This window comes from Dromiciops gliroides, chromosome 3, assembly GCF_019393635.1.
Source record: "Dromiciops gliroides isolate mDroGli1 chromosome 3, mDroGli1.pri, whole genome shotgun sequence".
In the NCBI taxonomy this organism is placed as follows: domain Eukaryota; kingdom Metazoa; phylum Chordata; class Mammalia; order Microbiotheria; family Microbiotheriidae; genus Dromiciops; species Dromiciops gliroides.
In genome coordinates, this window is record NC_057863.1 from 129947443 (window position 1) to 129970303 (window position 22861).

The 22861-nt window shown below is 35.6% G+C and overlaps 1 protein-coding gene across 2 annotated transcripts in view; it reads left to right on the plus strand.

Moving 5' to 3' along the window:
- NDFIP2 (Nedd4 family interacting protein 2) overlaps positions 1–22861 on the plus strand; it is a 116659-nt gene that overhangs the window by 65110 nt on the left and 28688 nt on the right. The window contains exons 3-5 of one of the 2 annotated variants that reach the window (XM_043994516.1): positions 2508–2641; positions 9055–9114; positions 19435–19522. In XM_043994516.1, coding sequence (XP_043850451.1) covers positions 2508–2641; positions 9055–9114; positions 19435–19522 — 282 coding nt within the window. The remainder of the gene's footprint in view (positions 1–2507; positions 2642–9054; positions 9115–19434; positions 19523–22861) is intronic. The other variant, XM_043994517.1, reaches the window with a different exon arrangement.

Sequence of the window (22861 nt, forward strand, 5' to 3'; positions counted from 1 at the left end):
TTATAAACACCAGTTGTGTCTGTTATATTTTCAAGTTTTCATTTTTTTCAGCAAATTTTAATGAGATTACCATGAGGATCACAGTCTTTGGTTCTTTTCAGACTAATAGACTGATATTGACACATTGACATACAGTAATCTATTTGACTATTTTATGGCTAAGCTTGAGAGGTCTCTATACAGTTATCCCTTTCACATTTCAATTTTCCCCATCACAATTTTGATATATTGTGGGTCAGCATAAGAAATAAAATGGAAATTTTTTGGAAGTTTTGTGGAAGCCACAAATGCCACACAAGGACCAACAGATGACACAGAAAAAGTTTAGAAACTAAAAAATGCAGAAAATATATGTATAGTATTGTGTAATATCAATATATTTTATATTTTAATATCATAAATATACACAATTTCTCTTCTAAAGTTAAAATAAGTAAAGTGTTAAAGTTTGCAAAAAGAATGCAAAAGCCAGCAAACACAAAAAGGCTGGTATTTTTACTTAACATTCATCTACATATAGCCTATGACCAAATATCCCAAATTTTGCAATAAGGTACTGTAAACACCCCATAAAAGAAAAAAAATTCAGACTTCTTCTCTGGTACAAAGATAGAGATAATAAATCTTATGCGGATTTTCTAGATTGTGGGAGTGCACTCTAGTTTCTCACCTCATCATTCAACTGAATCTGCTCTCCAAAGTTACCAGTGTTCTCTTGGAATTGCCACACTTAATGGCCCTTTCTTAGTCCTCTTTGTTCTTGACCTCTTTGCTGCCTTTGACACTGTTGGTGATCCTTTTCTCTTTAATACTTACTTCTCTCTAGGTTCCTGTGATAGTACTACTTTAGCCTCATTTTCCTATCTCTTAGTCTACTCCTCAGTCTCTTTTGCTGGATCTTGATCTTTGTTGCTCCTACTAAAACCAGCAAACAGTTATAGGGAAACTAAAGCCAAAAGATAATGGAAAATTTGATTAAGCTTACAAAGCTGGTTATTGACAAAACTGAAACCAGAACATAGGCTTCTTAGCTCTCAGTCTAGTGTTATTTTTGCCATGCCATTTTATAATTGGAAAATGGACAGGATGAAATGCTTTTGGCATCTACTTTGTTTTTCATGCCTAAGATCTTAAAGTAAAAAGTCTAACTTATAGTTTTTACAGATATACATTATATTTTAGTTTTTACAGATAAACATTATAATACCTCTTTGGAAAAGTAAGTAACATATAAATAGCCGTTGTACTCAATTTTTTTTTTTTTTTGCATATAGGCATTCCCTGATTCTTAAAAGAATTCTTTCCTGGAAATACTAATTCAACAAAATAATAAAACAAATATTTATTAAATATTAATGCATATCTTTACATAATAAAACATGCTAGATGCTGGGCACCATTTGGTCTTAGAAATCTAGTAAGGGGGCAGCTAGATGGCGCAGTGGATAGAGCACCGGCCTTGGAGTCAGGAGTACCTGAGTTCAAATCCGGCCTCAGACACTTAATACTTACTAGCTGTGTGACCCTGGGCAAGTCACTTAACCCCCATTACCCTGCAAAAAGAAGAAGAAGAAATTTAGTAAGGGAAGATAAACCAATATAAAGTAGACTATTTTAAGGCATAGTCAGAATTCATAGGGAGGGAATGAATCACTTTTGGATGAAAAGATAAGGGAGGATATAACATTTGTGGTAGGTTAGATTTTAGCTGGTAAGATAGGAGGTGGGTGTCATCTCACATCTAGGGAATAAGATGAAGAAAGGGATATAGATAGGAAGACTGGAATGTTTTCAAGTATGTAGTCTAGTCTGGCTGGAATATATGTGAGTAAGAGTCCTTTGAGATAAGGGTCCAAAGGTGGGTTGAAATTAATTAGATTAAGAAAGGGTTTGAATATCAGACTAAAGAGTATAGATTTCATTCAATACTTGGTGGTGGGTCATTGAAGATCTTTTAGTAATAGAGTGTCATGATCAAAGTTGTACATTAGGAAAATGAAATAGCCTTTTTATAGACTGGATTGGAAGGGGTATATACTGAAGACAGACTAAGTAGGAGGCAATGAAGCCCTGAACTAGTATTATAGGTTCTAGGATATTATTGGAAAGCAGAAGGGATTGGAAAGATCATTTAATCCAACGTGTTTTATCTTTTAGATAAAGACTCTCAGGCTGTAGACCACAGACATTGCTTGACATTACAATTAATAAATGGTAGGGTGGAAGTTTCCTTGTTTCCCAGCCTAGTACGCTTTCTAGGGCCCACTCTACCTCTTTTATGGTAGTAGCAGTAGATCTGGAAAGAAGGGAATAAGTAGCTTTACAGATAAAAAAAAATCAATCTTAAATGATTTTAGTTCCTTTTCCCTTGCCTTACATAGCTATATAGATGATTTTTGTAAATTATCATTGATGTAGATTTGTACAATGTACAGCATTTTATAATATGCACAAAACTGATTTCATATACTTTGCCTTTCATGTTTTTCTTTTTTCTTTTTCTTCAGAAACAGAAACTCACAGCGAATTTTATCCTGTGCCACCACCCTACAGTGTAGCTACCTCTCTTCCTACATATGATGAAGCAGAGAAGGCCAAAGCTGCTGCAATGGCAGCTGCTGCAGCAGAACCATCTCTGAGAGTAAGAAAAATAATGATCGCCCTTTCTAGAAATGCTGTTTTTGTTGTCTGCTTTTGGCCATTTTGTTTCCCCTGCTTGGAATAGAACTGCCCCCTCCTCCAACTATCTTTAATGTTTGAATCCTTCCTTTTTTTCCAGGGAACCTTCTCTTATCCAGCTTGTGAGATCATTTCTTCGTCTTGAGAATTCTCAGCACTTTTTCTGGACTTCTCTTTTGTGCTTATCACATTCTTTCTTGTAGAATAATTTTTGGTGTATTTTTCTTGCCTCACATTTTATGTTTTAAACTTAATGATATTATTTTTATATTTCCAGCACCATTTGTAATGGGAGCCTTGTATAATGAATTCATTTTACTTTGGATGACATTAAGGAAGACAGCAGCAGTCCATCCTTGTTAAGGTCCATATTAAAGTTGAAGGGTAAAATAGCCCATGTAATTTTAAGAATCTAACTGGATTGGGTTAAATATTCTAACAGTATCATTACTTAAAAAAACCCTTAAATTCCTATGTGTGATGCACTGCCAAGTGTTGTAGGAAGAGTTAGATTCCAGTCCACCCCATGTGTATGGACAGCACTGATATGTATGCAATTTACAGGCTATATAGAGATTAAAAACATTTAATTAAAGAAATACCTTCATAGATAACTGGTAAGGAACATATGTTACATGTAGTTGAAGAATGTGATCTCAGGAGTTAGCTCTATTTCCAAATCAGTTAGGGTGGTGAATAGCTTCATAATCCATTAAAACTTAGTAGTTGGAGAAGGTGAAATTTCTGGAGCTGTTTAAATGCTTAGTGATGCTGGGAGATTGAGTTTTAGTAAGAGGTAGTGAGGGAGTAAGTTTTAGTAAGAAGTGGAATGTTGCAGTCAAAAGGAGTTTTAGGGATTTGTGTTCAGTGGGCACAGGGGGTGGGCTGTGTTAAAGGAAAAGACAAATGAAATAACACAGTCCAGGATGCTTTTGAAGCGACCTTTTAGGAGCTTAGATTTAGGAAAATGCAAAACGACAACAGAATTATAATGTATAATAATAAAGGAAGGATAAAATAACTTTGGCAATAGCAGGAGGATAAGCTAAAGGCAAGCCATCTGGTAAGGAGGTGGCTACAGTACTCTAGGCAAGAGAGGACAAGTTTTTAGGGCTCTGTTAGAGAAGAAAAGACAAGTAGAGAGTAGGTTTAGGTGAAAAAACCAGCAGCATAGTTACCTATTTAGTTAGATGGCTGTAGGCTAACGATGACTCAAACATCACTCTTAAATTCCTGACGGTAGGGTGTGATAGTATTTCCTACTGTGATGGAAAAGTTTGGCACGAGGCTTCAGTATCACAGAAATAGATGAGGTTAAATTTGTTGGTCCTTACATCCTAAAGATGGACAGTCTAGGATATAAAATGCTATGGGCTCATGATCACAAATTTGGGGTTGGGAAGATTAGCTCTATTGTCCTTTCTCCTTGATGATGGACTCTCATAGGTATAGCAAGGGAAAGGAAAAAGCAAAACAGTTCCTGCCCTCAAGGGGCTTTAATTTTTCAGTGAGTTACAACATGTACATAGACATATAAATACAAGGGATTTTGTAAGAGAGGGAGAGCATTAACAACTGGAGTGATCTGGAAAGCTTAATTGGAGGAAATGGTAGCAGAGCCAGGAAGATAAATAAGGATTTTGAGAAATGGAGGTAGAACACTCCAATATGTGGGGAGAGAAGGTGAAGTTCAGGAAGAGTCAATAATACAATAGCTTGGTTAGAATGTTTAATGTTTGAAGGGAAATAAGCTGGAATAAATCTGGAAAGCCAAGTTAAAGTAAGCTTATGAAGGGCCGTAAGTGTCAAGCTGAGGAGTTTGTATTTTATCCTACAGACTAAAGGGAGTTACTAAGTGTTTCTGAGCAGAGTAGTGAAATGGTTCGACCTCTACCTTAAGATGATTATTTTGCTAATTGTGTGGAGGATGAATTGGAGAGGGGAGAGACTGAGACAGAGATAGTTTTGGCAGCTGTTTGGGAGAGGGAGAGATTAGAAGCAAGGAGACTGTTTGGCACCCCTAGCAGCAACAGATCTTTGCCTGAAGTAAGGTAGTTGCTGCAGTGTAGTAAAAGACAGGAGGACATGATAGATGTTATAGAACTAGTACTCACAAGACTGTGACTGCTGGGGGGGAGAAAAAAGTTGAAGTATGATGACTCAGAGAGTATGAGTTTGGATGATTAATAAATGTTTATTGAGTTGAACTGAATGACTAGAAGGATAGAAGTGCCCTCAGCAAAGATGGTAGCAATGCAAGGAAGACATTTGGTTATTCTCCATAAAGAAGAAAAGTACCCATTTCTGACATATATTAGTGATGCTTCATTAGCTGCTCTGCTTCATGGAGGGCCTAGAACAATGGTTGTCCAATACAGGTATGGCTGTACTTGGGCTTGGAGTGCTTGACTCTTGAGAAACATAGTTCCTTGGAAATTTGAACAGAGGACTTCATTCTTAGAAATAAAAGGATTTGATGATCACGTGTACCTGTGTATGTATGAGAGAGCATCAGTAAGCACTTATTAAGCACCTGCTGTGCCAGGGATTGTGCTGAACACTGGGGATACAAAGAGAGGCCAAAAACAGTCCCCTTCCTCAGGGAGCTTTCAGTCTAATGGGGGAGACAACAAGCAAACAAAGATGTACAATTAATCTACACAGGATAAATAGGAAATAATTTACAGCAGGAAGGCACTAGAATTAAGAGGGACCAAGAAAGGCTTCTGTAAAAAGGAGGATTTTAGTTGGGACTTGAAGGAAGTCAAGGAAGCTGGGAGATAGAGTTGAAGAGGTAGAATATTTTGGGCATGGAGGTCAGCAAGAGAAAACTCCCACAGCTCAGAGATGGAGTCTTTTGTTTATGGAATAGCAAGGAAGCCGATGTTACAGAATTGAAGAGCATGAGGTAGAGGAGGGGCAATGTAAGAAGATTGGAGAGATGGAGCTGGGGGCTGGGGACAGGGACTAAAAGGTTTTGAATGACCAACAGAGGATTTTGTATTTGATCCTGGAGCCCTGGAGGTGATAGGGAGCCACTGGATTACTGAGTATGGGAGTGATATGGTCAGACCCGTGGTTTAAGGAAATCACTTTGGCGGCTGAACAGAGGATAGACTGGACTGGAGAGACTTGTGGTCAACAGATGAACCAGCAGATGATTTCAAAAGTCCAAGAACAGGAAGATTAGGGTCTGTATCAGGGTGGTGGCTGTATGGGAGGGGAGAAGGAAACATATTAGAGAGTTGTTGCAAAGGTGAAATGGACAGGCCTTGGCAACAGATTGGATGAGAGAAAGTGATAAATCAGAGATGACACCTATGCTGTGAGCTTGGAGGACGGGGAGGATGATAATGCCCTTGGCAGTGTAAAGAATTTGGCCCCTACAGTAGTAATAGGAAAGGGTTTAGGGACAAAGGTAATGAGTTCAATTTCAAATATATTGAGTTTAATATATCTATTGGACATGTAGATTGAGATATCTGGAAGGCAATTACAGATATCAGGCTGGAGGTCAGCAGACAGCCTGGGTAGGTAGATTTTAGAATCATCAGCATAGAGAGCTGATAACATTACCAAGTGAAATAGTAGAGAAGAGAAGAGGCAGCAGCTAGGTGGCGCAGTGGATAGAGCACCGGCCCTGAAGTCAGGAGGACCTGAGTTCAAATCTAGCCTCAGACACTTAACACTTACTAGCTGTGTGACCCTGGGCAAGTCACTTAACTCCAATTGCCTCAAAAAAAAGAAAAAAAAATGAACTATGTACAGAGAAGAGAAGAGGCCCAGGAGAGAGCCCTGTGGGACATCCAAGGTTAGTGTACTTGACCAGAATTAAGATTTGGCAAAGGAGACTGAGCAGGAATGGTCCAGACTTAAGAGGAGAATCAGGAGAGAGTGCTGACCAGAAAACCTGGAGAGACTAGCATATCAAAGAACAGATGGTGATCAAGAGTGTCAAAAATTGTAGAGAAGTCAAGAAGAATGAGGATTGAGAAAAGGCTATGAATTGGGCAAGTTAGATCACGGGTAACTTTGAAGAGAGCAATTTGAGTTTGTGAGATTTATAGGGTGTTAAGAGGGTGAGAACAAAGAAGGTGAAGGTACCTGTAGTAGACTGCTTCTGTCTTATTTCTCTTCTGACTTGATGAGGCAGGTATGGAAGGTTCATGTGAGGGCTTTTTGAGGAGCAGAGAGACATAGGCATGTTTATAAGCAGTAAGGAAGGGACCAGGAGACAGAAAGGGCTTGAAGATCAGTCGGCAGGGTGCTTGAATACTGGCCCTAGGAAGAGATCTTCTGCAAATCCAAGCTAAGCAGGGAATTTGAGTTTAAACTAGGTCCCTTCCACCTCTAAGTCGATGATTCCATAATTCTGAGTAGAAGTAAAACATATTTTCTAGATTTATTTTCCATTGTTTTTTCCAATCACTATTCTTCCCCTAGAATAAGAAAATAGATTGTTTTAACATTCATATTAATTTATGAGGGAGGTAGAGCAATTCTGAAGAAGGAAATGTTAAAATTGAGTTTAGTTTGTTTCTGAATTGTTTTTCAGTCTGAGTTTCTGTGACCTCATTTAGGCTTTTCTTGGCAAAGATAATGGAGTGGTTTGCCATTTCCTTCTCCAGCTCATTTTACAGATGATGAACTGAGGTAGTCACTTGACAAGTAAGTGTTTGAGAATGGATTTGAACTCATGAAGAGGGGTCTTCCTGACCCCAAAACTAGCACTCTCTCCGCTGTTCCACTAGTTGCCCTAGTTTAGTACACCCCAGTTTTTATTCAGAATTTAAAGATGAAGTAAATAGTGTTACATTATAATCCCAAATGAGAGAGGTGACTTGTCTGTGTAGGATTTTCCATGGGTAAAAAAGCAGTGCCTCAGCTATTGAAAGTAATACCTTGGAAAGAATTTTATAATTAAATTATGATGAAAGGATGACTTGAGGTCTTACTGTTTTGAATCTTTGTGAAGTGTAGGTCTACATTTTAAAAATATAGTATTCAAATGATCTATAGATTGCATGAAGATACTTTGTATCTCCTAAAATGACAACTGCTGCTATTACCTAGTAGTAGTAGTTGTCCTTTCTGCTCAAAGAGTATCAGAGTTTGTGGCATGCTTATATATAAATTTGAAAAGACTAGGATTTCTAATAAACCCCCTCAGGATTATAAAAATAAATTGATATATCTTCCCCAAAATATAAATATGAGGCAGTATGACGAAGTTGATAAAGGGGCTGGCCATTGGGTCAGAGACCAGGGTTTAAGTCCTGCTTCTGACACGTACTAGCTTTATGAATGGGATTCTTTAACTCCTGTGATAGAGGAAAACTTGTGTTAGAGGGTAGAAGATGAGCTTATAGACCTTGTTGAAAACATGAATAACCTACTTTCTATCATCTGAACTAATAGTCTGGAGAAGCAGCCATGGCTATTGCAAAACAGTAGATAAGCAGTTAATTCCCAGTTTGGAAAGCAGTTAGACAGACATACACATGTGCTTTGTCTGGAAATCTTACTTGTTGCCTTTTGTATTTATATATCCTGCTATGTCAGCATGCTCCAAATGATTGGGAGCAAGAAGGTGGTCTCTTGATGCTGGGGATAATATGTAAGAGGCAGATAATTAAAATTCTATCTGATAAATTGAAAGCCTCTAAGCCATCCTTTGTCTTTATTTGGTAATTGATACACCTTTTAAGAATTTACTATTTTGGGTTTTTGTTTTTTTAAACATTTGCTGATTAGTATATACTGTACCTGAAACATTCACTGTTCAATGGAAACTATTCTTCATTAAGAGGTTGCCAGGTGGCTCACTGTAGAGAGCACTGGGCCTGGAGTCAGGAAGACCTAAATTCACATATGGCCAAAGACACTTATTAGCTGTGTGACCCTGGGCAATTCACTTAACCTCTGTTTGCTTTAATCCACTGGAGAAGGAAATGGCAATATTTTTGCCAAGAAAACCTCATGAACAGCATTCGCATGCTATGTCCCATAGGCTCTCAAAAAGTCAGATATGATTGAACAGCTATGCTTCATTAAGTTTTTGATCTATATTAAATCTTTGGAGTAATTGTCTGAATAATTTTTTTAAAAAGTTAGATTTTAGAATTTATTACAATTTAAATTTTCAGGTAATAAGTTCCCATTGTGCACAATAATTAACATATACATTTAAAGTATGGGGGGGGAAGGTAGCTCTCATTTTAAATATGAATTTGAAAATTTAGATTTTTGAGTTTTAGACTGGTAGTGCCAAGAAACTCAAAATGTTGACAATGTTTAGTTTATGTATTATGAGTAATTTTCACAATTTTTAGTTTTCATCTTATATTTTTCTGTTTTATTGTTTTACATGCTTAGCACGGACAGTTTAGGGAGTCTAGGAGTCTATTTGATGAAATATTCCTGCACTCACCAGAGGTATGGTACAGTTCTACATAGTTTAGATTTTGTGATAATTTTTTTCCCTGGCAAATAAATGTGTTTTGTGTTTCAGTAATGTTGATCTTACAGTAAAATATTCATTTACAATTTTTGTATAATTTTGAATTGGCATTTGACCTCCTCAATATTATAAATTTTTATATAAAGTTGATCTTAATAGATTTGTTTCTTCTAGTTAAAAATGACCATTTATGACTCAGTTAAAGTTACAGTAATATAATACAGAGACCAGGTATTTATCTTTATGTCCCAGTCTCTGCCTCCAAGATCCCTGCCATCCTTTCCCTATCCCGTCATAATGAATCATACATTGTGGGTACTTTATAAGTATTGAATAAAAAAGAGAACCAAAATGCTCATGTTATTTACTCATGCCTTGGAAAGTAGACCCTGTGTTTTCTGTTCTTTTCCCTACTGGTTTATGCTGGGGTATAGGCAACATATGAAAATAACAGTAATACAGGATCACTGGATATTCTTCCAGTAGAAAATCAAGAGTTTATTCTTTATGATCATTTAAAAAGACAAGTTTGTAAATTTTCAGCCCCAAATCACAAAACTAACAACTTAGATGGATGACCCCAGTTCTTTACTATTCACATTCTGGTTACATTGTTACAAAGAATCAGCTTAGTTGTAGACTAGTAGGTATTAAAAAATGAATTCAGTATAGTTTGACTAGTCAGCCAGCAAAATTTTCATGAGAAAAATTAACTTATGTGTCTTAAATATAAAAAATAAGATTAGGTAAACTTGTTATATGGATGGAAAAAGTCTTGTCATGAATAATTATAAAATGAAATAAAGTCTGTGATATTATTTAATAGGCAGTGTTATCTTGCTACAGAATTCCCTCTATATTTGAAAATACTTTTGATTTTAGTTATTTGCTTACCTGCATCCTCCATTTAGCTACCAAAGTGATTTTCCTAAGGCTTAAGTCCAATCATGTCACCCTCTACTCCAGTAAACTCCCATGCCTCCCTATCACCTCCAGGATCAAGTATAATATAGTTTGGCTTTCAAAGCCCTTCATAGCTAACTTTCCCTGCTTTCTAGGCTTACTACATCTCACATCTATTTACGTCTTTCTTTCCTCTACCTTCCAGCTCCCTCTTTGATCCAGTGATGGCCTCTTTGCTGTTCTATGAACAAGGTGCTCCATCTCTTGCCTCTGGACATTTTCTCTGCCTGTTTCTTGTGCTAGAATTCTCTCCCTCCTCATCCTTGGCTTCCTTCAAGACCTAACTAAAATCCCACCTTTCTACAGAAAGCCTTTCTCAATCCCTCTTAATGCTAGGACCTTCCCTGTGTTGATTATTTTATACTCATCATGTACATAGCTTGTTCACACATAGTTGTTGCATGTTGTCTTCTCTCTTCAGTTGTAATCTCATTGGGCCTATGCCTGGCATTAATAGGCACTTAATAAATGTTTATTGACTGACTGACTTACTGCTTCACAAAACTTAAAAGGCTATATGAACATCAGCTATTGCTTTTTGGTTTTTGTTTTATTTTGGTTTGCAGGGCAATGAGAGTTAAGTGACTTGCCCAGGGTCCCACAGCTAGTAAGTGTCAAGTGTCTGAGGCCGGCTTTGAACTCAGGTCCTCCTCAATCCAGGGCCGGTGCTTTATCCATTGTGCCACTTAGCTGCCCCCTCAGCTATTATTTATTGTTGTGGTTGTCATTATTGAACCATGAAACTGTGAGAAATAGTATAAGTGTTGTGTATCCTGCAAGCGATCAGAGCTGAACTTTAGTGCTCACTGATCCTGATTTTAATTTGATAACTTTCCTATCTTTTTCCCATCTTCCATTTCTTGATTCTGATCTCCATCTTATTAGGATCATAAAATCTAGAGCTGGAAGGGGTATTAGAAATGATCCAGGATTACCCTTTTTTAAAATATATATATATTTAGAATTTTATTTTCCCAAATTACATGTAAAATACAAATTTTCACATTATTTTTTTTTAAACTTTGTGATCCAAATTTTCTTCCCCCCTACCCCCAAGAACTCTCAAGCAATTCAATATAAGCTATACATGAACAGTCATGCAAACCATTTCCACATTAGCTAAGTTGTGAAAGAAAACAGACAAAAACAAAACTTCAGATAAAGGAAGTAACAAAAAAAATTATGCTTCAGATACTGTCAATTCTCTCTCTGTAGATGGATTGCATTTTTCATAAGACCTTCAGAGTTGTCTTTGACTCTTTCTTTTTAGAAAACAAGAAATTGAGAGGCCAGAGAGGTTAAGTTGCCAAAAGTCACACTTAGTAAATAGCAGAGCTGGGTTTCAGACTCCATGACTCCATTTCTATATTCATTATTCTTGTTCACTGCTTCATCTTCAAGGTCATTTCCAGAAAAAGCAGACACCCTGCTTTGGGAGGATTTAGAGTATGTATGTGATTAGAATCCCCTAGTGTCCAAACGATTTACAGAAAAATTTAAATTTGATTGCTTACTGAACTAGACTTTAATTTTAGGTTGAACAAAAGCATTTTGTATGGAAATTTCTGACCTTAGACTTTTCTGGTTTTCCATAGGAAATGACCACAATAACTGTTTTGACTGCCTTTTAGTTTAGCTTTGCATTCAACTACTCATTTTTTCTCAAAAGTATTGATTTACTGTGAGAAATGGATAGTTGTCTCCTCTCAGTGTGGATATAACCATCAGTCATACTCCCCCTGACCTGTTTGTAGGACAAAGGTTTCAGATCCCCTCCTCCCCCTCAGGTTAGCAAGGTCACATGGTTCAAGGAACCCTGGTCTCAATAAGGTCCCCTCCAGAGTTGTGTCCATATAAGGAAGTATAAGGTCCACTCCTGAGTCATGCTTATACAAGGAGGAGGGGTGGGAATACTGCGTTCAGATTAGCTAGTTTTAACCCTTGAGTAATTGGACCATTGATGAAAAAGGGGAGGGTCCATTTGCATTAGGGACTAGGGTATAAAACAGGGCCTGCGAGCCCCCTTTCTGGGCACCCACTAGCTGAACACTAGGGTGCCTCCTTCTCATGAGAAGAAAATAAAGCCTTTGTCACTTGGCTGCTGAGTTCACATTTACAATAGACAGATTTTTTTTTTAAAGTTGATTTCTGTTTTCAGTCTTCATATATACCTCTTTGCTGGGCTGGTTTCAATAATTATTTGAAATAAAAATATAAATGTGAACAAAATTCTCACATTCTATTTTCCATCACTTTCAAGCTGCATGATTAAGGACTAAAGTAAAGTTGTTCTTCCTTGGCTCCCTCCTAACCTTCAGGCTATGATCAGAATGAGTCATTCTATACATCTCTTCCTCAAGAATCTTGAGGCTTCACCAGAAGCCCTTTCTCTGGCTCTCCTTATTCTCTTTGCTCTTTTATATAGCCAGAGACTGTATGAAGCCCACTTTATTTCAAAGCTTCTTTTAGCCAGAAATTGCAACTTGATGGAAAGAGAAAACACCCCAATTTTTTTTTCAGTTGTTTTCTGACTTGCCACAGGCAAGTGACACCCTCAAGCCCTCCCTCTTCTCCCCCAAAAAACCAAAACTAGATTTTCCAGTCCTCAGCTGGGCTGTGACATTTCAAAGAGTGATTAGACTGGAAAGTATAAAATTTTAGACTTAAAGATAGGTATATTGTGTGTATAAACTTAAGCATAGCTATTCATCATTAGCTGTACATTTCCCTTGTCAATTCTTTGCTGCCAGTTCCTACCTTTTTTTTGGAAGTAGTGATTAAAGCAGTACTCATAGCCCCCATTCCCTTTTCCTTCCTGAACAGGAAGCCCCAGAATTTCAGATATATTTAAGTGACCATCTAGTCCAACCAGTGCCTGAAAAAAGAAACCCCACTATAATGTATCTAACAAAGAGTCATTCAGCTTTTTCTTGAAAATCTTTTGTGAGAAAGAATCCATTTTTACCTGACTTAGCATTTTTAGATTGCTCTAGTTCTTCCTTAATCTAAGCCTAAATTTAATTGACATCTTTTCAACTTTCACTGTTATTCTTAGCCATACTTTCAGCAACAAGGAGGATAATTGATTTTATAAAAACCATTTATTTGTGTTGATAGCATTTGTTTTTACATTACCTACATTTCTGAATATATCCTTCTTCCCTGACTTACTCAGTGAGCTATTCTTTGTGACAGATTTAAAAAAAGCATTTCAGCGAAACCAACCACAGCATATTCCACAGTCATAGTCTCCTATCTCTGCGGAGGGAAGAGAGGTCCGTTTTCTAAGCTCTTCTTTAGGGCTGATCTTGCACATTATAGTTTCACCACACTCACTTTTGTGGTGATACTGTTTTCCATTTACATTATTGTGAGTCTTTCTATACCTTCCTAATTATTCTTCTTATCCCTGTAATCTTCCCTCCCTAAAGCAAAGGTTTTACTAGTGGTTCCCTTTTATCTCTAGGACCAAAAATAAAGGCCTGTTTGGCATTTTAATACCTTTATAACCTAGCTCCACCCTACCTTTCCAGTCTTATTATACCTTACTCCCTTTCATATGTCATTGTCATCAGCAAAGTTGGCATTCTTGTTCCTCATGCACAGCACCTCCATGCCTCTGCACAGACTGTGGGCCCCTACCCCCCCTCCCCCCCAGCCCCAGTGTCTGGAATACACTTCTTTCTTACCTCTGCTTCTTAGAATCATGCTTAGTTCAGTGCTATGTCCTTCTTCGTTCATGACTCCCCTCAGATGTTGGTGTTTATTCCTTCTGTATTTCCTTATGTGTTTATATTTTGTTTGTTAGATTGGTTCATAAAAGTGTTTTAGTTTTAGTTTTGGTTATGTCTTTGTATCCTCATTTTCTAGCACATAGATGTTTGAGAAGTGCTTATTGATTGATTTCTGCTTCTGATTACTTTTGCTCTGTATCAGCTCACATCTTCCTATGCTTCTTAGAATTTTTGATATTCATTATTTTTTACAGCACAGTAGTATTCTATTAACGTTTATGTGCCATGTCCATTGACAAAAAATGTGAATATTTTGGTGTCTGTGGGACTTTGCTTTGAAGCAGAATAATTCAACTTCTTCTTTGTGACCCTTTAGATACTTGTATCCTTCAGATACTTAAACAGCTGATGTTCCTCCTAAGTTTTGCTTTTCAGGATAAATATCCCTAGCTCCTTTGTGAGGCCCTTTACCTGGCTACCTTTCTCTGTACACTTTCCAGCTCAGGGATTCTTAACCTGCCTAAGATTCATGAATTTAAAAAAATATTGTTATAACTAAATTTTGAATAATTGCTTTCCTTTGTAATTCTATATATTTTTTGCATTTAAAAGCATTGTTCTGAGAAAGGGGTTCATGAGAAGATTTCGATGGGTTCCAAGAAAGTTTCACCATACTCCCAAAGGGGTCCACTACACAAAAAAGGTTAAGAATTCTTGTTCTAGCTTATTAGTCCCTTTCCTAAAATGGGTTCTAGAACTAAATACAGTAGTATAGATTTTGTCTGAGTATGCAAGTCATATGCTCAGGGATGTCCTAGAGCCAATTCGACCCCAGCCAATTGTTAAATTTTCAGTGTGAGCTGTTTACATCTTGGAAATTGGCAAATGCTACAAATTGGGGCTTGATTTATGTTTTGTTGATTACTTTAGACTTAGGAAAATGATGGGAAGAAATTTTAATAATGCAAATTAAACTTAAAAGTGTCATTGACACTTTTTATTTTAAATAAAGAGCCATTTAAACACTTAGCAGTACATCCCTGCTCATGACCCACCCTCCTAATCGTTGCTGTTTGTCGCATTATGTTTTTTAAGGTGAATAAGAGTAAATTACTGGGCTGCCATAACACACTGTTGATTCATATTGAGCTTACGTTATTAAAAAACCGCTAGATTTTTTTCAGACAAACCAGAGGTATACCTCCTTCACCTTCCAACTGTGAAATTAGTTTTTTAAAAAAACTTAAGTGTAAAACTTAAAGTTTAATAAGGATAAATCTTGTAATCTTTCTAGAATCAGTCTAATGTTTATTTTGTCAAGAACTTTTTGAAATCTTACAGTCATTTAACAGTGATAAATCTCCTCTAGCTTTGTTTCACTTTAATATTTGATAAGAGAAACATTGTGGCCAGAATATTTGAGGTAATAGTGCCACTTTGCTCTGGTTTTTATTTGGATTTTATAACTGATAAGTAAGGAGACTATAATAGAGTACCTAGTTTTGATGAACTATGTCCTCTCCAGTTACTGAAAGAACTGGCAGAGGTGTTTGCACCAGTATTTGAAAGATAGTGGTGAAACTGAGAAGTACCAAAAGACCAAAAAAGTGTAATGTCCCAATTTAAAAAAAAAAATGGTAAGAGAATGGAATCTTGTAGTTGTTGGCCAGTGAGCCTGACTTTGATTCTTGGCAAAATTCTAGAATGCATGATCAAAGAGATGGTTAGTGATCATGATAACTTATAAAGGATAATTTTATGAAAGAGGATTATTGGAATAGACAGTTTCAGGAAGTAGTGATTTTTCCTCGTTTAAAGAAAGCTGTTGGACACCGTGCAACCCACTTCTCAGGCATTTTTGTTTGTTGTTGTTGTTTTTTAAAGAGATACTCTTGTTCAGATTAAGGGCTGGACCAGTTGACCTTTGAGGTCTCTTTTTAAACACTGTGATTGTGTGAATATAGCTCTTATTTACAGTTTTGCATGGGCAAATATATTCCTGACTTCCAGAACTCTCAGAAACAAATTTTGGAACCCAACCTATTCATGTATTTTTGACTAGTTGTGCTGTAAACTTCTAGTAAGTAGGGATCATTGAAAAAAAAGGAAAGGAAACCTTTATGTAAACTAATGTCATGTGCTACATTAAATATTAACAATCAACCAATACATGTTGAATATGTGCATTTTGCTAGGCAGAACCCCCTAAGAAATATAGAAACTGTATAAATCAACCCTTATACAATATATGATCCTTCCTTGAAAAAACTTTTAAGACACAATTAACATAGGATTGTATTTTATAGATCTCTGATTTCATCTATGTGGACACTTTTTCCATTATTTCAGATCATGTCCTAGCCACAAGTTCTCATCCTTTCCAAATCTTGTCTGTGCCCTCATGTAAATCGCCTTCAGGTCATTCTCCTGGGGGGCCATCTTCTAGATCTCTTACTGTTATAGGAATACAATGACCCTGTTAGGTTTATATATTACAAACATCATTATTCCAGTTTTATATTTGGGGAGATTGACACTTATGTGTCTTAACCATAATACAATTTGTAAATGTCAGAGACAGGATTCAAACAAGCCCAGTACTCTGTACAGTATGTCCTGCTGACTAATGTCTGAGATTTCTTATAAGCCTTTGGTATTTACCCATCTATCAGATATCTGAAGATTTGATTCCTTAGCACCCTCAACATAATGTCTTTTCTCGTATAGATCTTCTCTTTTTATACTTGGTCTAGTCTAGCTACTTTCCATTGAATGATGACCTGTGATGTTAAGAGTTAAGATGTGGAATTCTACTGCCATTGATGGAAGAGTTCTAGAAATTTTTACAGTTGTATCCCATCTTTCATTATTCGTTGTCCTTCCAGTCTCAAACTTAAATGCCACTTAGGATGATCTGTTCAAATGATGTCTTGGGAAGCTTTTTATGTTTGTTTTTCCTTCTTGTTTCTTTCCGTTTTATGAGGTCATATTGTTCATATTTTTCTAACATGTTCTATAGGAACTAGTGATAGTCTATTGATGTTTGTTTTATTTTTCTACACTTAAAGCTTTTAAAACTAGATGTTTTAGTTTCTTTAATTCTGTGACATATAATCTCATTTTTATTAGTTTTTATATGGTGTCGATTTTTTCTTTGTCCGAGAAAGTCATTGGTATGACCACAAACAGCTGATTTGGAAATGAACACTATGTCATTAACTAGTTATTAACCTAGCTGTTAAAATATAATCAGTTTCCTTATGTGGTATCATTTGGTGCTTGCCACGACAAACATATAGGACATCATTAGTAAGTAACTTAAGAAAGTATTAATTGCTAAATTGCATTTATATACACAGCAAATATTGCAGATGATAGGACATAATGTAGCCATTGAGATTAAGGGGGAATTGGCAAAAGCTTCAGAGATGCTGGGTCTTGGAAGTGAAGTAGGATTTGGATCTGTGAAATGGAGAAGGGAAAACATCAGGAAAGGGGAATAACAGGTAAAATCAAATTTAAAAATTACTAAGTATATGCTATGTATAGACCACCGCTCAACCCTGGGGCAGATAAAAAGTTTTGATCATGCATGTTACTCTGAGGATGGTTTCTAGTTTAGATAGCAAATTGTGCCCATAGCTACTGAAGTACAATGCATAAGCAGTTTGCATTCATTATGCAATTCGATGTTCAAAACTCCACCAAGTGGAATTAGCATAAATGTTATTATTTTCTTCTATAGGGAACAGAAAACTGAAGTTTAGAGAGATTATAATTTACTTTATACAGGCTCAGATTATGGAGCATCTTGATGGCTAGGAAATAGGAAGCTATTAAAGTTTTTTGATAGGAGTATTTATAGTGTAGTTTTAGAATTTCCTTTTAGTGGTGTGGATACACCAGTGAATCTTAAGTTATCCTTTTTACTTGCACATGAATAAAAAGTGTTTTCTATGCAATTGTTTTAAAATCCATGCAAAGCAGAAGAGATCCCGAGGAATGCCTTTTTTGAGGAATGGAATTGTTTGGGAAATAAACTCCAGACTCGGTGCTAGCCCTATGCTACTATCAGTACTTATGATATGTCTTTCCTTAAACTATCTAAAAATTTTTTTTATCCTATTTGATGTCATATTGACAGTCCCTTTTAAAAAACAAAACAAAACAATATAGTAAGTAGTCATTTATTTCTTCAAATCAGTTAGGAATGCTATAGACATTTGAAAATGAATGCTGTTAAAAGATATTTCATGACTGACATAACATTCTGAATTAGCTGTTTGGGATTATCTTTTGGCTTCAGTGATAAAGAGCAAGACTGTTTAAACCTGAAACCTTTTTTTTTTCTTCTTAAAATGGCCTCATTTATTTGTACATGTTACTACAATCTTATAGATTTTACTTAGTTCTTACACAATGGGATTTATGTATGTAGACCCCATTGTATAAGAATTTTAATGTGTGAGGAGGCTGGGAACATTCCAGATTTCCAAGATAGCCATTGCCAGTACCTTAGAGATAGACCACAAGGAAACCTCTTGAAGTAGATCAGAATGACACACTTCCTGTGGTAAACCCAACATTTAAGAGTATAACCTTCAGTTCTGCAAACACTAAACAGTTTTTAGATTGATGGTTTTAATTGTCACGGATCATTTATGAGCCCTGTTCTGAGCATTGGAAAGACCATTATAAATAACCTTCCTAGCACTATTATAATATCATCAGAGGTAATCATTGTTGGGTTTGATCTCTAGCATATCCTGTCTTTATCTCCTACCCATTCACCCTGATCATATTATGAAACACAATGTTTTATAATTTTACACATTATATTTTCATACCCAAATAGGTACATAAGTTCTAGGTTCTAAAGTTTTATCTTTAGATAGATTTATGTCGATTGATTGTCCATCTCTGAACTATTTGGCTCTAATTAAATATACAAAAGTTTTTATTGTTAAATTTTAAATATCGAACTAAATGTATGAATAGTTTCAAAGATTACAAGATTGAAATCTGTAAAACATTATGCAGGTTGAAAGATCTTTGACATTTTTGTTTGTGTAATCTTAAACATCGGTCAAGAAGTGAAACAATGTTGCAAGATGACTTAGTCAAGAATACAAAGTTTTAAAAATCATATGACTAAAAACTGTAAGTGAATTGAAATTTGGCATAATATAGACCCCCAAAGTTTAACTAAATATTTTAAATATTAAAAAAAGATTCATGGTGATTTTTTGGTAATCTGATTTTAAATATTAGGGATAGTTACCTATATACTTTAAAAATAATATTGCATTAGTTATTAAAATTTTAAAATTTCATCATCTGTAAACTTTTGTTTAACTGGAACACTAGTTATTTTTTTCAAATGGTTTTACATTTTGTTATTTTTAAATTGAATTTAATGAAGTTTGAAATGTGGAAATTATAGCTTCATTAGTAAAATCCTTTAAGTGCATACCTTTTTAATAAAACAAATAACAGAGTTGGGTTATATTTTATTACATTGCTAGCATTACATTTAAGACTACCTATTTGCTATGATTTTAATGAGAAATACTAATTTTACATGTCCTATAAATTCAGGAAGAAGAGTTTCCTCCAAGAGATGACTTCAGTGATGCAGATCAACTTAGAGTGGGCAATGATGGTATCTTCATGCTGGCATTTTTCAGTAAGTTATTTTTCATTTACAAAGATATCATACCTAAGTAGCGATTACAGACCATTCAATTTTAAAAGAACATAGAGAGGAGTAAGTATTTTATTTATTTTGGTTATATTTAGGAGCTTTGAAAGACAAAAAAGTTAATTGTGAAAATATCCATAAATATTGACCTTATTTTTCCCTCTACAAAATCTTAAAAGATAGCTTTAAAAGAGATATTAAGGGGGGGGCACTGATGTATATGTAAAAAAGAAGAACAAACTTTTGAAAATTATATCCTATGGCAGACCACATCTTTGTCATCTTACACTTGACTGAAAGGTGCAGAAAAGGCAAGATCCAGCTCATTGTCAACTACCAAAAAAATTGATTCCATAAATCTGTGCTAGGTATTGTGCTATAGGTGCTATAAATACAAAGATAAGTCAAGACAAATCAAGAGGGTTCTATTAAGTGCTTAATAGGTGCCAGACATGTACTAAGTGTATAAAGAAGGGCACAGACTGTCTCTCCTCACATTCTAATTGTCAGCTTGCAAACAACTATGTATATATGGGATATATGCAGAGTAAATTGGAAGTCAGAAGCAGAGCACATTGAGGAAGCTCTTGCAGAAGATGGGATTTAAGCTGAGCCTCAAATCCTGCCAAGAGGAAGGTGTTCATTCCAGGCATGAGGGACAGTTAGTAAAAAATGCCCAGAGTTGGGAGATGGAGTGTCTTGTGTGGGAAAGAGCAAGAAGGTTGGATCATAGAGTATGTGGTGGGGATTAGGGTAAGAAGGCTGGAAAGGTAATGAAGGGGCCTGGCCATAGCCCAGGCATGAGGTGATGAGGACCTCTATTAGGGTAATGACTGTGCCAGAGGAGAGAATAGAATTCATATAAGGGATCTGCAAAGGTAGAAACTACAGGACTTGGCAACAGATTGGAAATGTGGGTTGAGAGTGAGGGCTCAAGAATGGCACATCTGCCTTTTGAGCCTGGATGAATGGGAGGATGGTAATGCCCTTGACAATAAGTGAAGTGCATGAGGTCTTTGATATGGGGAAACAATAGTCCCTGCCCTCAAATTCTGGTAATGGTGGATTCAAAACCAAGCAGTAGAGCTTGGAATTGAAGAATTGCCTGGGCTTCTGAGCTCTCTTTAAATGGGAGCTTTGAGGGTGCTGTCAAATTCAAAGAGAAACATCTTTACGGCTGCATATTGGCTTAGAAAACTACAAATTAACATTATATATGTTGTATTGTAATTTTATTTTTTTGAACATTTCCCAGTTACATTTTAATCTAGTTCCTGCTGGGTTTGACTTCTCTACAGCATAACTTTTATATTGTTCTTAAACTAATAGGTTATAAGTATTCCAAACCTGAATGTTAGTTAAATACTTAACCTTAGCTACTATTTCACTGGACACTGGAAGCTGGACACCTACACAATTCTACTCTTAAAGATTTCCACAATTCTACTTGACTACTTATTTCATTTGCCACAGTGACTATTAACAAATATTTTGCTATCTTTTCAAGTCCTCAGTTAAACCTGACTGGCCCTTACCACTTCTAACAATGACTATTTTCATAAGTAAACTTTTCCTCACCCCCAGTGCCTTCAAACATTGAAAATAATACTTATTAAGTATTTGTATTGAACAGAGATGAGAACCAAACTACCTTAGATATGAAATGTAAGTGGGGCTAACACTTTAAATAACTGGATTTCTCGGGAGATCTAAATGATTTCCTAGGTATAGGGAATTTTTGAGGTAGAGATCCTATTCACCAATATAGAGTGATAATTTTCTTTAAGTTAGAGACTTAGGGATTGCCTGGAGAATTGAGAGGTTAATAGCTAGCATGTGTCAAGAAATAGGAATTGAATTCAGGTCTTCCTGACTCCAAGCCTAGTCCTCCCTATTCACTGTACTGAGCTGCCTGTTATGATTTCTTATGTAGGCAGAAATTTTCAATTTAGTTTTTGATTTAAAATACTGAAATCATTGGACATAGAAATTCCACCTTTCCATTTTAAAATTCATTATATACATGGCTATTAAGTTAAATTTATTTAATTCTCAAGAGTGGTGGAAAAAAGAGTGCTGAGCACATAGCTTTGTATGCTTGATTTATTTCAACTTATTACTCTGCTCCTCCAATTCTGAGATCCAGTAACACTGACCTTCTAACTATTTCTTGAACAAGACACTATCTCCCAACTCTGGGCATTTTTATTGGTTGTCCCTTATGCCTGGAATTTTCTCTCTTCCTCTCTACCTCCTGACTTTCCTGGTTTCCTTCAAGTTCCAGCCAAAATCCTACCTTCGGAGAAAGCCTCTTCTAGCTCCCCCCACTCCCCCTGCCAATTCTAGTGCCTTTCCTCTCTTGATTATTTCCAATTTGTTAAATATCTATTTATACATAAATATATGCATATACATATTTTTGCTAAGTTAATTATAAATGTTTCTAAGTTGTTATATCACATGAATTTGTAAGCTGTAAATCTCATAATTCTTTATAGAATTTCAGTGTTATACAAAAGCACATATAAAAGTCAATTTTTTTACTTCTTAATTAAAGGATATTATTGATAATGGCTACAACCTATTGCTTTGGATTGGTAATCTTACGTTGAATATTAAAGATTTTGTATTAGGGGGTTGAAGGCTAACATTTCTCTTCTATAGCACTAATAATTAACTTTTCTAAATATCCTATTTTCTTAACAGATTAAACACTTATTTGTTATTATTTTTCCATAGTTAATATACTTTGGATAATAGGCAGTATAATAATTTAAATTTTATTTGCTAGCAATAATGTAAATTGTTATTTGGTGACTACCTCTAAACTTTAGTACTAAATTCTAGTTCCCATTAGTCTTCTCATTTCAACATTTACTTGGGACAAATTAATCCTTTTATTTTTTCTAATATTTCTTTTATACATCATGATTATCATTTAAATGTTAGGTAAAAGGCAATCTGATAATTATCATGTTAATCTTCCTAACATAGTAATGTTTATTAATAACTATATAAAACCTTTTTGTCCTGTAAATTTTATGAAACATATCCCAGATGCATATTTTAGAACTTATTTTCCATATTGGAGAGATTTCCTATCAATATTGACTATTAAATATACAGACCCTCAATTCCTCCTCTTTTCCTATCTGATTTATATTTTCCAGCGACTTACTTGAGTTTTATCTAATGTTTTCATTAGGCATTAGGTCTATTTGTGATCATTAGCTACCATCTAGTGGCAAATGTTTAAATTGCAATTTTGCCTTCTAGGCCATCTAGTGGTCATTTCTGCATTTGACATTTCTTTATAACTACTAT